Below are 16,206 nucleotides of genomic sequence, written 5' to 3' on the forward strand. Positions count from 1 at the left end.
GGAACGCCCAGAGGGTTGTTTGGGCTAAGCGAGGGGTCAGGAATGAAACACTGACACAGAGAGAGTTATGATTTTGGGTTATAAACTTTTATTGAAATCAAAAGAAGTTCGAAAAATTCTTCACTATCCACAATCTAGGAGGTATTTCCCTTCCTCAACCAAAAAAAAAAAAAAAAAAAAGAAAATAAAAAAAGGGTCTGTCCTTTGTCAAGGAGTCCAAAGCAAAAATATCCTGTGTACGAAATCCTATTCTGGCCCTTACACTATAAAATAAACTCCAAAGTGCTCAGGGTATTGTTTCTGTTTCGCAAGTTGCTTAAATGTTCAAATCCAATGTAAATGTATAATTCTGACCAGAAATATCCAAATGGACAACATTCACAGGGCCAGGGAGCAACTCCTTTCTCCAGATTCCCTTCTACCAATATGCAAAAGTTCAAACAAAGAATAACCAAGTGCCATGTAACCTAAGAGGGTGACTCCCTCCTCTCTATGTATTCCCAAGTCCAGAGAATGGCTCCCCTCCCCAGAGTTCAAAACCAGGTTCCTTGTGCCCCAGGAGGATAACTCCCCTCCTCCTGGAATATTCACAGTTCCAGGGAATGGTTCCCAGGTTCCTTGTGGCCCAGGAGGATAACTCCCCTCCTCCTGGTATATTCACAGTTCCAGGGAATGGTTCCCAGGTTCCTTGTGCCCCAGGAGGATAACTCCCCTCCTCCTGGTATATTCACAGTTCCAGGGAATGGTTCCCAGGTTCCTTGTGCCCCAGGAGGATAACTCCCCTCCTCCTGGAATATTCACAGTTCCAGGGAATGGTTCCCAGGTTCCTTGTGCCCCAGGAGGATAACTCCCCTCCTCCTGGTATATTCACAGTTCCAGGGAATGGTTCCCAGGTTCCTTGTGCCCCAGGAGGATAACTCCCCTCCTCCTGGTATATTCACAGTTCCAGGGAATGGTTCCCAGGTTCCTTGTGCCTCAGGAGGATAACTCCCCTCCTCCTGGAATATTCACAGTTCCAGAGAATGGTTCCCAGGCTCCTTGTGCCCCAGGAGGATAGCTCCCCTCCTCCTGGAATATTCACAGTTCCAGGGAATGGTTCTCTTCCCCAGGTTCCACTTTATTTTCAAGCCAGTTAAAAACCCCTAGGGCAAATGTCCTCCTTGGGTTTGCTTTTCCACTGTATAGAGCCTGTAACTCTGTAGCTTTCAGAATAGTCGGGTTCTCACAGAGGAGCTGCAGTCTGTCCACTATTGCTGCTACATAACCAGCTGTCTCATTAAAACCCTGACTTGGCCGCGGAGCAGGCCGCGGAGTCGGGTTGCAGAGTCTCTTGTCTCTGGTCTGCTGGACTGAGCTGGGCTGGGCTGACGGTAAGACGCCTCGTAAAACTTTGCAAACTGTATTGACTTGTGGATCCCAGGAAAACCTATCATTGCTCACCACTAGCGTCTTCAGTAACAACCAGTGAGCAATTATAAACTGTTACATTCGGTAAAGCGTGAATAAGTTGGGCGCTGCCACTGTGCTGACATTGTAAAGGTTTTCGCCTGATTCGGCCCGAGTGAGGCACGATTCCTTGGGAAGCCTAAGTGAAACCGCCCACCTGGTGCTACTACACTAAACATTGCTCCGGGCACTGTCACCCGGAACATCTGTTGCGACTTTCGCCACCAGACCGCTGTGGACTACCGTGAACCTACCCCCCCCCCCATCTCAGACTACCTGTTCCCCGCTCCTACCTCCTTGCTGGGCCGGGGTAGACGCGGAGTGCAGCTGTGGATCGGGCATGCCAAGGAGACACGGGAGCAGTGATCCTCGTCTGCGAGCGCGGCTAACTCTGCAATCGCTTTCGGTGTTCCCACTGCTGCTGCCTGTGGGAGATTGTTCTCTCACGGCGCGACCAGGCAGAAAACTAAGATTCTCTATTCAGCAAGAGCACTCCAGGAAAGGTTCTTTATCTGGGGCAATACCTGGAATTTGAACCAAGGGCAATTAACTTATTTTTTTTCATTTTTTTTTCTTTCTTTCTGTTTTTAAACCGGAATATGAGCCAAAGAAAATAGCAGTAACCTTGGATACTCTTCGAAAAAAAAAGGAGGAGTCTGGGGGTGTGGTACCTTTAACGTTGCCAGTGTCCGAGTGACTAAAACATAGAGGACTATTTGGGTGGTAGGAGTGGGTCATCAGTAGCAGGAGACTGCGGGACTTCATCCTTTGATCCTGCTGGTGAGTTGATACACAGTTTATCATAAAAGATACTTTGTTGCTGTGTGCAACCAACTATCCGCCGAGTGCGTTCCAGTCGCCATCAGTAGGGGTGTTTACAGGCAAGTTGTACTAAATTCAAACAGGACTTTTCCACTCAGTTTGTTTGCCTCATCAACCAAACATAATAACAGACAACCTGGGGACAGCTCCCCAACAACAGAGTATACATCGAGCAACAAGAACTTCTGTCAATGTCAACCAAATGCATTACCGACAAATACACTGGAATCAATACCCACAACTATGCTAGACTTTCAAAATTTGCTGTTAGCTGTAACCTCAAAGGCGATGATACTATTTATTAAGTTACTAGAAAGTAATCGCGATGCGCAAAAAGATCAAGCTACCCTGCTGGCTCTCATCCATTCCAAGCAAATTTTTGTGGAGTCCTTTCTAAATACGATACACAATCGACTGAATCAAGAGGCTGAAACAAGTGCCCAATGGCAGTCCAGGCTCTTTGAAATAGCAAGAAGAGAACATGAAGAGAAGGCAACACTGACAGCAGGTATGATGGAAATCATAGCAAGGGGGCACTTGGCACCTAGTGTAAAACTGCAAAATGTAACTGGACAAAAGGAACCCGTGTCCCAACTAATTGCGAAAGCACAACTTGAACATGTGCAGGGTAATATTGACATTTTGACCTTGGACTCTATCCAACAAGGTGAGAATGCGATTGAAACCATTGAGGCTCTGACATCCTTACCTGGGAAGCATATGGAAAATGTTGCTATTTTTGACAACAACAAAATCGCAAATATTCCCCAAACAACACAGAAAAAAAACTACAAAATCAACAAAGATAAAGCAAATAAATGGGTCTAGAGTCTTCCTACGTAATTTGACAACCCCTAAAGCAAACAAAAACATACAACAAGGAGAAAAAAAAGAGGCAACACTAAGTAGGATAGTGGAGCCACAACAATCTAATACGACCGGAAATATTCAAATAGATATGACTACGATGGATGATATGATGACTGATACAAACAAAGAGCGACAACGAAGAGATGCACTTAGTCAAGAAGCATTGTTGAATCTATCTACTTATTCCAAAGAAGAGCAAGAGAGTAACGGGGACTCCCAGCGATCAATCACTAATCATTGTTGACTGTTATGAAGAAGGCTACACCATAGCGTCCAGCTACACTGACCTTAGCTGTGAAGACATTTCTGATCTAGACCTGGAGACATCTAGACTTAGTATGGAATCAATTTCAGACACTGAAGATTTTGCTTCACAATACTCGGAGAGGAGCCAAAGAAACAACCAATTAGAAAATAGTGTAGACACAGGACGTAGATCTAAACTGCGGCAACCTTTGTTTCTTAATCCCATGGATACTCCACAAATCATAACATTAAAAATCAAACAAGTGGAAAATGATAACTACCAACAAGATCTGATCCTAAACAGAACAAATAATTTGAGACGGATACACGCAATTCCCGCACTTAGATGGGTCAACACAGGACACTTAAAAGTGGTGGAATTCATGGATGAAAAGAATTCAAATGAGATTCTCGCACATTTTCACAATACAGAAGACATTGGAAAGATCATGAAAGAGGCACACCGCAGCATTACATGAAGAGATCTATAAAACAGGAGAGAGGGGGAAATGATGGCTCACATTCCTCGGGGATCTCTATAAAAAGCAGATCGGTATGCTCAGCAGAAAGAGTGATAAATATACGCGAGTAAATGTTACCAACATGCCATTCAGGAGAGAGGAGGAAATCCCACATAAGACGATGACATCAATGAGAAAAAACAACTCATAACCATCAATTAACAGATCTACTACTACTCTGACTCTGTGTACTTGGAATACCAGAGGATTTTCTCATCTTTTTCGCCTAAATTCGGATGATCTCTGTAAATATAACATTATATGTTTATAAGAAGCATGGATTGACATTATGCCCGGATGCGACGGGTACATAGTGATCATAAATCCTTCCATATCCCGTAAAAAAGGACGTCCATCAGCAGGACTCTTAACTCTGATTAAAATGGAAGAAAATATCCTAGTGGCAGATTCTACTAACATCTCACCGTAGATCCAACTAACGATAGTAGAAATCCTGGGTAGCAAGAAGATATCTGAAAACCTGGTGCAAGTGCCGGCGCAGAGATTAGCAATATTCAATATATATTGGAATCAGGCGGCGATCCAAATGGAAGAATTTATTGATACGCTATTTTCTGCCGTAGATAAAGCTGTGCTGGAATCAGACGACACTGAAATAATCTTATGTGGAGACCTTAACATACATTTATTTGACCAACAAGGATGAGCGATTGAGAGAACGCAACTCTCAGTGAGACCAAAAATATGGAATAAAGAAACCACATGGCGCCAGCTTTATTGCACCAATCAACTGAATTACAATCCAAAAAGTGCAACATGGACAAAGGGAAAGTGTCAGCCACTTTGGATTACATTTATATGTCACCGAATCTAATCCCCAAAGTAACGGCCCAAGACAACATAACTTCAGAAAATAATGATCATCACATTATTAGCATAACATGGAAAGCATCGTATTGTGAAAGTAATAAAATTCATCTACTGCACATGGAAACAAACTCCTCAGTCACCCGACTGCGTATCAACGATAATGAAATGAAGAAACTAGTTGGTACTTACACCAGATCTGTGGTGTCTGGCATGGAACAAATAAATTATGAATGGATGCTCTCGCCATTCTTACAAAAGATCCATAACCAAGAGTCCTCAAAGAAGTGCCAGACCCATGCTTATAACCTACAAGTAGTAAACAAAAAACAAATTGCGGAAAACGATCACGGAAATAAAAAGAAAGAAAGAGGCCAACTCATGGATCGCTATTAGACAAGCAAAACAAAGTTACAGAAATTGGACAAAGAATGCAAAAGCATTACTCTTACAACAAGATGCAGAAAGCCCTCTTGAAAACTAACAATACGCAAGGATTATGGAACCTATTGAATCCGCAAATGGATAAACCCATAGAACTGGGAATGCTACAAACCCATAGAACTGGGAATGCTACAAACCCATAGAACTGGGAATGCTACAAACCCAGAGAACTGGGAATGACAAAAACCCAGAGAACTGGGAATGCTACAAACCCAGAGAACTGGGAATGACACAAACCCAGAGCTCTGGGAATGACACAAACCCAGAGAACTGGGAATGCTACAAACCCAGAGAACTGGGAATGCTACAAACCCAGAGAACTGGGAATGACACAAACCCAGAGAACTGGGAATGACACAAACCCAGAGAACTGGGAATGACAAACCCAGAGAACTGGGAATGACACAAACCCAGAGAACTGGGAATGACACAAACCCAGAGAACTGGGAATGACAAACCCAGAGAACTGGGAATGACACAAACCCAGAGAACTGGGAATGACACAAACCCAGAGAACTGGGAATGACAAACCCAGAGAACTGGGAATGACACAAACCCAGAGAACTGGGAATTAATTTTTTGAAACGCTTTACCATGACCACAAACTGTATAGAGGGGAACAATGGGACCCAGGGCACCAGTCTGCTTATGAAGGTTCCGCTCACTTTCTTCTCATTCCCTCACACCCTTTTAAGATGCCTCAGCAGTTAACTCAACCTTTATTCCAGCTCATGTGGTTAAACTAAATAAAGCCCCTTTGCTGTAACTGGACAAGTGTCAAGTTGTCGACGATCCCTGCGTCTGACACTGGCCGATGAGCCCAATCCATGGAATCTGTCCCTTCTCCCCAAGGGGGCGCCACCCCTTTGGAGACTAGATGTGTGAGCCGGCTATGCAAAAAACTCCCTAGTGAATTGGGCAAGCAGGATCTCACTGGGAGTGAACCCTCCCTTAGGGGACAAGGATTCCATGTGACGCAAACAATACAATTTTCCTTTAACCTCATGCCCAACAGGGTTGTTGCACAAATGCAAGTCGAGGACATTGTTGATGAAGTGGGTTCTTCATAAATGCTGGGATTGGTTGATGACCCCTCCATGAAGGTGAAGGTCCATGAACAATGGAACTCTCTCGTTCCCAGGTGGAGCATATAATGGACAAGTCTCGTACCTGAAAGGGAAGCGGCAGAAGAGGCAGACCACCTGAATGTACAAGCAGAAGAGAGGCTGTGCAGAGAAGGGGGCGCAGCCGTCATGTGGATCCGAGGTTGCATGGAATCAGCACCACGACAAATACATGGTGGGTGCAGAACCTGAGCGCTGGGGGTTCCCTTCCTGAGGTCTCCGGGAGAGAGACACTGCGCCGTGACCGAAGCAGCAAACCAATGGGGCCAAACCGTGGCACCCGAGTAAAGGAGGAAAACAGTAAACCCAAATGGACGGTTCCCACCCAGAAGGAGCAACCACCTCCCCAAACAAAGAGCCCCGTGAAAACACGGGAACGCGGGCTGCAGCAAGGAGAAGGAGGCTGAGTTCTGCGGGATGCCAAGAGAGAACTGTAATGAAGCAGCCTCCAGCCTTCTTCGGTAGACTTGGAAGGTTTATTACCAGCTCTTCAGGACTTCAGTTACATAGATAGAACAAGAACACTGGTGGCCCATCACCCAGGCAGAGAGCCAAGCAACTGACCAGTCTAGAACCTTCACCCATGCATTCCAACATTCAGGCATCCACACTCTACATGACATCACAACATTCCTTCTGCACCCAGACAAGACATAAACAAGAACTAAAACACCAAGCAAGTGGAATGAATGCAAATGAGACCCAGAGGGTCAAAAAACCCACCAAAGTTGAAAGAAAAACCCAGAGACGGGGGGAAAGAATGTAAGACCCAAGAGCGTGCTACCCGAACCCAAAGAGTAAACAAACCACACCGAAGGGGGTGAACGCAAAGCATACACCCCTAGAGGGCTGGCTGAAAGCCTGTAGGAAGCAGAAATATCCACGAGGGCTGTAGCTAAACGATACATTCCTTAGGAAGGAAACTTTAACCCAAGAGGTCTGACTCCAGTCCAGCTTACAAAGCCAAGCCACAGTTTGGCTGGAGAATAATAAGCAGATATATGAAGGAGACCCGCTTGTTCCTAGTAGGACCCCTGCCGGGCATAGCCCATCTCATACCCAATCACCGCGGAAGGCTGGATCAAGAACAGGGAAGGAAAGAGTTCCGAGACCAAGTTGGTCAGCTGAGAGCCAAACTACCAGAGTTGAGCCGCGCGTTGTGGAAGAACCCAGGAGTTTATCCTTTGTGCTCATGTTACAGAAAATGAACTGGTGATTTGTTGGAGCTCTGCGGGAAAGCTGAAGCCTATTGGGCGGTAAGGGACATGCTTCTCTTTGGGATTGGTAGGAAACTTCAGGAACACATTTGTTTGAGCTATATCCGACGACACGAATCTGAGAGCTCGACAGACTTTCTAGAGGCGTTTTATTCGGGAGGGAGTCACACACCAACAAACAGAAACCAACAAAAGAGAAGGAGAGCCACTTCTCTAAGCTAAGTTTGTCTTTGTGTTATTAATTGGTAGGGCCAGTTAGATAATGTATGAGATCCTGATCAACCCTAATTTTGTACAATAGGGAACCTCCACCACAGCGATAGGAGAAGGTGAAGATTTTCTTTAAGGTTCAGAAAGCCAAGACTTGAACCGAAAATGTCCATTTGTCCACCTCCTGTCTCTGACCTACTACCACTCCGCCTTCTTCCTGAAAAGGAGCAGAATTGCCACCAAGTATCTACGCTGGGTGACCAGGTCATTTTTTATTTAGCCCTTCTTGAAGGCGGGCGACCATTTGCCCGCTCTGCCCACATGACGTCCGACTCTGGGCTCACAAAGGCTCCCTTTGAGTGTGATCTGGTTTCGCCTGGGTACGCGTCTACAAGAAACTCAATCTACATCACGCCATGTGTGAGCGTGAGAGAGGAGTTTGACTGGATCCTCCTGAGGGCCCGGTCTCTCTGGGAGGTCACTCTACCCCTTCCGGCTTTAGACATCCTCTGTGTCGTTGGAGAGAAGAGGAGGTCACTGGGAAGTCCCTGCTGGAAGTTCTGGTGAGTTGGGAAGCCGGGGTTAGACCTACGGGCGACTGGCGCCAAAGTTAGCAGCATAGGCACTTGACAATAGGTTACATTTTTACAGCGAGCATGAAAGATTGCAAGATGAGGAGACGTGTTTGGAAGGCCCAACCATGCCAAACAAAGCATGCGCGCACGAGCAAACAATGGCTTATGTGTGTGAATGAATAGCCCTCCATCTGAAAGAGCAACACATGAGACTAGCCGACACCCAACCTTGACAAAGGATATCCGTGCCATCGAGCGACTGCAAAGTCTCCAGGATTTTAAGTGTCAGGTTCCTGGGACTGCTGGTTGGGTTGGAATGGGGGACCCACCTGCCAGCCTTTACAGCAGTTCTGGGCTGCGGCGTAGATGCAGAAAAAACAACTCTGGTCCTCTGTAGGGGAGTCGATGAGTCCACGGTGGTACAAGGACAATATACTTTATAGACTGTCAACAGAATGGCTGCACGTTTGTCTGTGCCGGAGGAGGAGGCAGAAATGTACCTTCTTTACCAATTGGTCAAAAGTATTTTGATCCGATAACCTCTTCCAGAACACGAATTAAGCGTCTTTCATGTGACATTTGCACCTCTGGTGAAGAGATGGGAGGGTCTTGAAGATATATAGCCCATGAAAATTCTTCATCCTGAATCCACCGCAATCAGAGTCTCCTTGGCGTTAGTGCCTTGAAGCTGGATAGATCCGGGGCTTTGGTGGTAATGGTCGCAGTATACATGGCTGTCACATGACATGCAACTAGGAGCCCCTGGTACACATTCCCAAAGGTGCTCTGAATCCTGGCTAAGAGGGTTAGAGTAGTAGAAGAACATACTACGCTGTGACATGATGCAGAGCTGTGAGCAACGGGGGTAGACACCGGGACATTTACCCTCGCCTGCCTAACGCAAGGAAGGAAGCCAAAAAGGCCTTCTTTAGCCCTCAATTCGTTTTCATCTCTTCTCTCGAGTGCTCATCTGGCCTCTGCCCCTGGATCAGATGGCAGGCAATACCCATTCATGCCCGTGCCTTTAGTCTGCTTGGGACATTGGCTAACTGAGTCATCAAGAGACTCCCTTCCATGCGTAGTTGTGGAAGTCCAGAGCAGGACAACAACTGCTCTAAAAAGCCCTTTGCAGAGTGAAGCCTTTGAAGACTCTTGTTGAATTGGGCTTCCTTTTTGCGTTTTTCCCTCTTTCACCGATGCAGACTACGGTGAGGTTTACCCAGGCAGGGGCACAATATGCACATTTTTCAGAAAATGGTACCAGCCCTAGAAAACCATGCCATAGTGATTGGCACATAATAACATGAAATACATGTCAAAATACTGAAAACCTTTCTGGGTGCCAGACCCAACTGTAGTGCAGACACGGTACCCAGGACTATGGTGAATCTCTTTGGGGGGTGGGGGCGCTGCCGGCGGATCAGCAACTTTGATCATGCTAGATCAGGCCGTGGCTTGGGACGTGGTCCAGCCCAGGATTTTGGCATCACAAGTACTCTCCATGGGATGGGATGGAGTGGTAGCTCTATTGAATGGATGACCTCACTTCGAGCTGGGCGGTGCCATTCGGTACACATGGGTCGGTATTTTCCCCTATTTCACCCATTGGCATGTGCTGCACCGCACGGATCCTCACGGGCCACGCCGCCTTCTACTTCACGCCGAAGAGCGAGGATTTCATGAATTCAAAACAGCGGCTTCCAGTATGTAAACTGCGCAGATGACGGATATTAGTTCCGCTATCTCTAGGGGTCTGCCTGCGTCGGCTCGCCAGATTTATTGAACTACAACTCCAATGATCCCTCACTGTTCACTATGCTGGCTAGGGCTCATGGGAATTGCAGTCCGAAACATCTGGAGAGCAAAGGTTGCAGACCCGGGTCTATCAGAACATGCGGAAAGCACTGCATTAAGCCTTATGACTCCGTGGTAGTGATTAAGGAACGGATGCAGGACACCCCAACAGGACCGAACCGCTGGCTGTAAATTGCCAAGGCAGAGCCTGTGGCATATACAGGCTGGCACATGTGGGGTATACCCCAATCACTCCCAGGTGGTCAAGAACCTGAGAATTTGGTTTGATGGTTATCCACCCAGATTTCCATGGTAAAAAAAAAATCTGTTTAAAAGTAACCATGGTCTACCCTACATTCACCACTGGCGCCGAGTGCAGGGGAGGACGGGGGTGGGGGATTGTCGCCGTCCTCCTTGAACAACGGGAGCAGGAGTGTTATTTTGCACCGTGGAAACCCTGCATTCAAAAATGAAGAAAAGGTTCCAGATGGAGGGCTTGCATCCGGAGCAGGACGATTAGGCGCGGCCAGTTGGGCGCGAGCCGATTCGCAGCGAGCGATTCCGTGCAGGAGCCAATTGGGCGCACCCATTTTGGCGCGCACAGTTCGGCGCTGCGACGTTTGGGTGCGGGGATGTTTTGGCACGGGGGGGTTCTCATTGTTTTTTGTGGTCCAGTATTAGTATTTTAGTGTTTTAGTCTACCGGATCGCGTGCAATTTCACGACATGGCTGGCAGGGGGCTGGTGTCTGCGCACAAGCATTTTCCAATTAATCTCCGAAACACGGCAGCCTTCAATTATGAAATTCATATTCCAAGGAAATCCATTCCGCATAAGAAGATGGCCGGGAGCAGGACTCGCACACAGACTCTGCCGGCACAGGAGGAAAGGTGCGCACATGGCCTGGCCCCAAGAGCAAGGTGGCTGAAAGGAGGGTTGATTTGCCATGGAGTGCAGCAAACTCTGTGCTGCCCGTCCAGGGCGATGCCCCACCTGCTCCTACCCAGGGTGGGGGCCGTGCACGAAGGCACTGCTCGCGTCCACATGCGGCCTTAGGCCCGCTCCTCCGCAGCTCCACATGCCGTCCTGTGCCAGCACTCGATAACTCAACATGTGCCCGCTCCTCGACAGCCCCACATGCCGACGTGTACCAGGCACCACACAATACATTGTGCCCGGTCGCTCCACACAATACATTGTGTCCGGTCCTCAATGGCTGCACACAAGCTCTTGTGCCCAGTCCTCAATAGCACCGCACAATACATTTACACACTTCCCTGTTCCACACACTTCACCCCAAATTATTTTCAAATGCAACACATTGTCAGGCACAGTTCCTGTCAACGTGCTGCATTTGAAAATAATTATGCTTTTAAATTTGGCGTTGCAATGTCAGCCACGTCCAAACGTCCCTCGCGCCAAATCGGCAGCGCCAGAAAGGCTCCCGCGCCGAAACGGTCGCGCCCAAAGGGGGTGTACCGCTTGCATCTCCTAAATGACGGGGTGCACGGCAGGCCTGCAGGCTCCTCCCCCTCAGGGCTCACGCTTGGTGACGTGTCAGCAGGCATCTTGCAGAATTAGCAAGAGCTGCTCAAAGCAAAGCAGGTGCTAGGGGGCGCCTCATCCTTGATTGTGAGTGGGGGATGTGGGCTGGCAGGCCACAGAGGTGTGTCCGTGTGGGAGCACAATGCTGCAAACACAGCTCAGCGGGTTGGGAGGCTGTTGCCGAGTTGTTACATGTCTGGACCTGCTGGTGCATGTGTTGCTTCGTCCTTGGCGTGGGGACGCCCCCCCCACCCTCGCCTTGCTCGGTGTAGGAATGCCTGGCCCCCGCTGTGAGTCATAAGTTGGCTGCCATGGTTATGCGGGTTAATGCCCTTGTGACTGGGAGTTGGGGAAAGTGCCCTGCTGGACTCGCCGAACACGTTGAAAAGGCCTCTTCCAGGAATGGATGTTGCTTAGTCTAAAGAAACGTGATCACGGCACCACTAGCGCCGGGTCTCCCGACTGTTCCCACCTTTTGGAAAGTAAGGAGTGGCGGGAGACCCATCTCTGTTCAGCGACCCCTCCTTCGAATGCCCTTGCAGGCAACTTGCAGCCAATCCTTCGGCTTGAGGAACATCTCCCCCTTCTCCTATTATATATAGGTTTTTTTTGGCTAGCTCTGTTTATTTTTTTTTAAATTATTTTTTTTTTACAATTTCTGCTGTTTGTTCTCAGCCTTCATTCTAATGGCGCAGAGATGCAGGCCACACATTGAGCAAGCCATTCAACTACATATAGACAGAATGCCCATTTCCCACAGACTGTTCATGCTTCCTACCGCCAGATGGCAGTAGATACACAGGTATGAATCTATGCCACCCAGCCTTAAGAAATCCAGACGCGTCCCTTACAAATCTACTGCAGGGGCGCAACGAAACCTACATTTCGGGGAAGAGGGGTGGAGCCGAATGGATGGGGCAAACTTGGAGGCTCAGCCCATTCTGTTCTACCCAAGGGTTGTCTGGCGTGCGGACCAAACACGAAATGGTACACTTTTAAACACAATATGCCAGTAAGCATGACAAAGTGATTGAATTTAAAGACAGCTGACACATGATATGATAGGTTATTTATAACGCGCTTAATACCCAGAGGTTTCTAAGCGCGGACCGGGGATCGAACCTGTGGTGCCCTGTGTCATCTTGCTTCCAAGGCCAGCACGTTGCCCCTGAGCTATCCTCCCAAGACATGCACTGGCTTTGATTATTTTTATATCTAAAGCTCAGGAATCCATCGATCAGGCATCACCGTTTACGCAAAACCGACTTCCAGAGGACATGGCGGTAGTACGGTGAGCAACAAATCCAAATTCCACATGACATACAAACCATATATTTGTTTTCATTATAAAAAAATTACGCTGGCTGTGCCCATACATTTCCATTCTGGCTGCACCAAAATAGGCCATTATTCCTGTATATATGAGCATTCTCAAGTTTACTTTGCACACAAGGCCAGTAATGATCCTATATGTCCATGTGGGCTCTGCCAATATATGGCAGTATCCCAATCTAAGGACATGCAGCGTGATACTGAGGTAAGGCTTTGCCATTAAACATGCCATGCCACAATAAGACAACATTTCTAAAGTGGCTGTACAGTGTGAGCCAGTCTAGACACGTAATAACACTTTTCATGCTTACTTTAAAAGAGATGCTCAGTAAAAAATATCTAGTCACAGAAATACATGGCTTGACTGCTTGCACCAATATGTCAGTTTAGCCACAAAATGATGCATGTCATACCTACTTTATTATAGAGGCCCAGGAAAATAGCATGTTTGGCAAAATCCCCCCTTGCCCACCCATCCCCCTCTCACCCACCCGCCAAAATCATCTCCTCGGTCCACCATTACACATATACACACGTGTACACAAAAAATTACATAACGTTCACTCCCTCATTTAAACATACCATTCCCTCGAGCACCCATTCACCGTACACTCGCTCATTCACATGCGCACCCAGCCACCCACCCTTCATACTCATTCACAGACACTCACTCCAGACATATGCCCACATTTATGCTTACATAATGAGGTAACACAAAAGCAAACTTTTTGGTTACTATTTCTCTCATGCGCCCTTATGCTTTGAGAAGAAAAGAAAAAATCCACCAGACTCTCCTTCTCTTGATTTTGTTTAAGGATGGATGTTGATTCACTTAGCTAACGTGCTGGCCCTAATAATAATGCAGGTCCTGTTGTGTGTACTCTATATTGAAAAATAGTATTAATCGCATGTGCGCATATTTGAAACAATGAAAATATCGAATTAATGCCCAATTTTTAAATCGAAAATAATGGATCAAAATTCACTGCGTCTTCAACACATTATTCATGTTAATCCTCCCAAAATGGCCATCTATTGTAATGGAAAAAATGTTTTGTTTATACTGAATGTTAAAAAATGGTTTACATATTATTTAGCAATTTCATTTGGATTTGACCGTACATGTTTTGGTTAATTTTTGAAATGTGTTAATTGTTTATGTGTTTTGGAATTTTTTCTATAAATCACAAAGGGCAACATAAAGAGTACAATTAAGGAGTTTCAATAAAAGATATCCATCCTTATACAAAATCAAGAGAAGGAGAGTCTGGTGGATTTTTTCTTTTCTTCTCAAAGCATAAGGGCGCATGGGAGAAATAGTAACCAAAAAGTTTGCTTTTGTGTTTTAATCAAAACGGAGTTGAGGAACCGGAACTCCGTGGTTATAATCACATGCGACCACGAAAAAGTGAAAAGTCTTAACAAAACAGTGTAGTATCTGGAAATTGTTAGGGCGCTCAGGTTTTTAAAAGGGAAGCCCAAACAAATAAGGTTCCTCGAAAAGTATAATGAGGTAATCGCTTTCAGAATGGCTTCCCTCACCTCTCAACCAAACTAAAAGCAGGTGCGGCAGCCCCGCCACTGAACTCGCATTTCGGGGTGGGCTGAATCCCAGTTAGCCCAACGGCAACAAACCTCACCATGTGTCTGCGGGACAGTGAGTGAATATGATGGGGGCCGCCACTAAACTTCTTTCTAAAAATGGCCACACGCAGGGTAGAAGCCTTGAGGGCATGGCCCCTGGCTTCAGAACTTCTGGTACTGTCCCAGACACACACATGTTGGCATCAACCTAACAGGTGGACGTGGGGAGAAGCCACTACCCCAACCCTTCCAGCTGGTCACAGAATCCTCCCAATGCAATCTTCTCGCCAGTCTGGTTTCAACTATCCCAAGTCCTGAGGATGGCCCTTCAGCAGAGAACATGTCCACATCTCTTGGGACAGCTGTGGAATGTTCTAGAAAGGGAGATGCCACTGCAGCCTCACCTTGTACAGTGCAAACGTCCTGATGGTGTAGGTGGCCAACTCCACCGTGTCAAGCAGCGTGATCTGGATCATTCCGTGGGTTTCCGAGCCCCGGCTGGGCCAGTACTGGTCACACTTCACCTGGACGAAGAAGAGTGGGGACAAAGAACTCCATTAAAATACACAATCCATCCCCTAAACAATATCAGAATAGTACAATCACAAAAAAAGGTTATTCCGGACATTCAACTAATGGAAATAAGAACATAGCAACTACAAACATTGATATAAATCGAAAACTTAGCACATGACATGATAAAAAGATAACAATATGTTAATTGAATTGAGTTTAAAAAAAGAAAATGTAGCCGAACAAATCACACCAAATCAATAGAAATAAGAAGAGAAAAAATAAAGCACAAAATACAAATAAATAAGAAAATAAAACTAATCACAACTAAACCATAGAACTCATTTAAAACATCATGTTTTGATACAACACCTAGGACTTCAGCATGAGGACTGAAAGTGTTGTAAATAGCAGTTGTTTAACATCACAACCTATGGGTCCCGGCTTTGCAAAGGGGGCTGGTGATCCTACACCGGTGTGTCATAAACCGCTCTGCAGCAGGTGCATTAACTTGCTGAGCTATAGCAATAAATGTAGTACATCAATGTCCACTTGCCTGCATCAGCCTTGCCATTCCTCTGACCCGGAAATCAGAATGGTTCTGCACCTGTACCCGCCCACTAGACTTGCGCCCCCTGCCAACGTCCTCCACTCACCCTGGACTTCTCTTCCAGCCGCGTCATCATGACGATGGTTGCGGTCCTCTGCTCCCACACCATCCTCCAGAAGTCGCTGAGGGTCTCGGGCAGTGGACCCTGCGTGGCGATGTAGGCGTTCTGCTTCCTGTAGCCATCGATGTAGTTGGCATTGATGTAGTCGCTGCCGGGCACTCCTGTAGAGATACAGAAAACAGGTGCAACTTAATTAGCCCAGGCCCAGCCGGATGGTACAGATGTGGGATTGAAAACTGTGGGTGGAGCAGCCTCGCCCGCTGCACATGTCCCGCGTGTCCACACAGGAAGTGCTTAATCACACTTCCTGCTTGCCACAGAAGGACTTCCTTCAAGTGGGAGTTGAAAGACAAGCACCCACCAGGATCCCAGGGGTGGATGCCCAGCGCACCAGGGCGACAGTGCACCTACTGCCAATCTGGGCGCAACCCCGAACTGTAATTGTTCACTAGTCACACACATTGA

At 46.9% G+C, this 16,206-nt stretch overlaps 1 protein-coding gene across 13 annotated transcripts in view; it reads right to left on the reverse strand.

Annotated features, from left to right (window-relative positions):
* The window catches only part of PTPRF (protein tyrosine phosphatase receptor type F), a 791,126-nt gene that overhangs the window by 35,723 nt on the left and 739,197 nt on the right, over positions 1-16,206 (reverse strand). For all 13 annotated transcript variants that reach the window (XM_069642415.1, XM_069642423.1, XM_069642422.1 and 10 more), the window contains 2 exons: positions 15,727-15,902; positions 14,962-15,081 (listed from right to left, as the gene is read on the reverse strand). In XM_069642415.1, coding sequence (XP_069498516.1) covers positions 14,962-15,081; positions 15,727-15,902 — 296 coding nt within the window. The remainder of the gene's footprint in view (positions 1-14,961; positions 15,082-15,726; positions 15,903-16,206) is intronic.

This window comes from Ambystoma mexicanum, chromosome 1q, assembly GCF_040938575.1.
Source record: "Ambystoma mexicanum isolate Mex_15411 chromosome 1q, UKY_AmexF1_1, whole genome shotgun sequence".
Lineage (NCBI taxonomy): Eukaryota > Metazoa > Chordata > Amphibia > Caudata > Ambystomatidae > Ambystoma > Ambystoma mexicanum.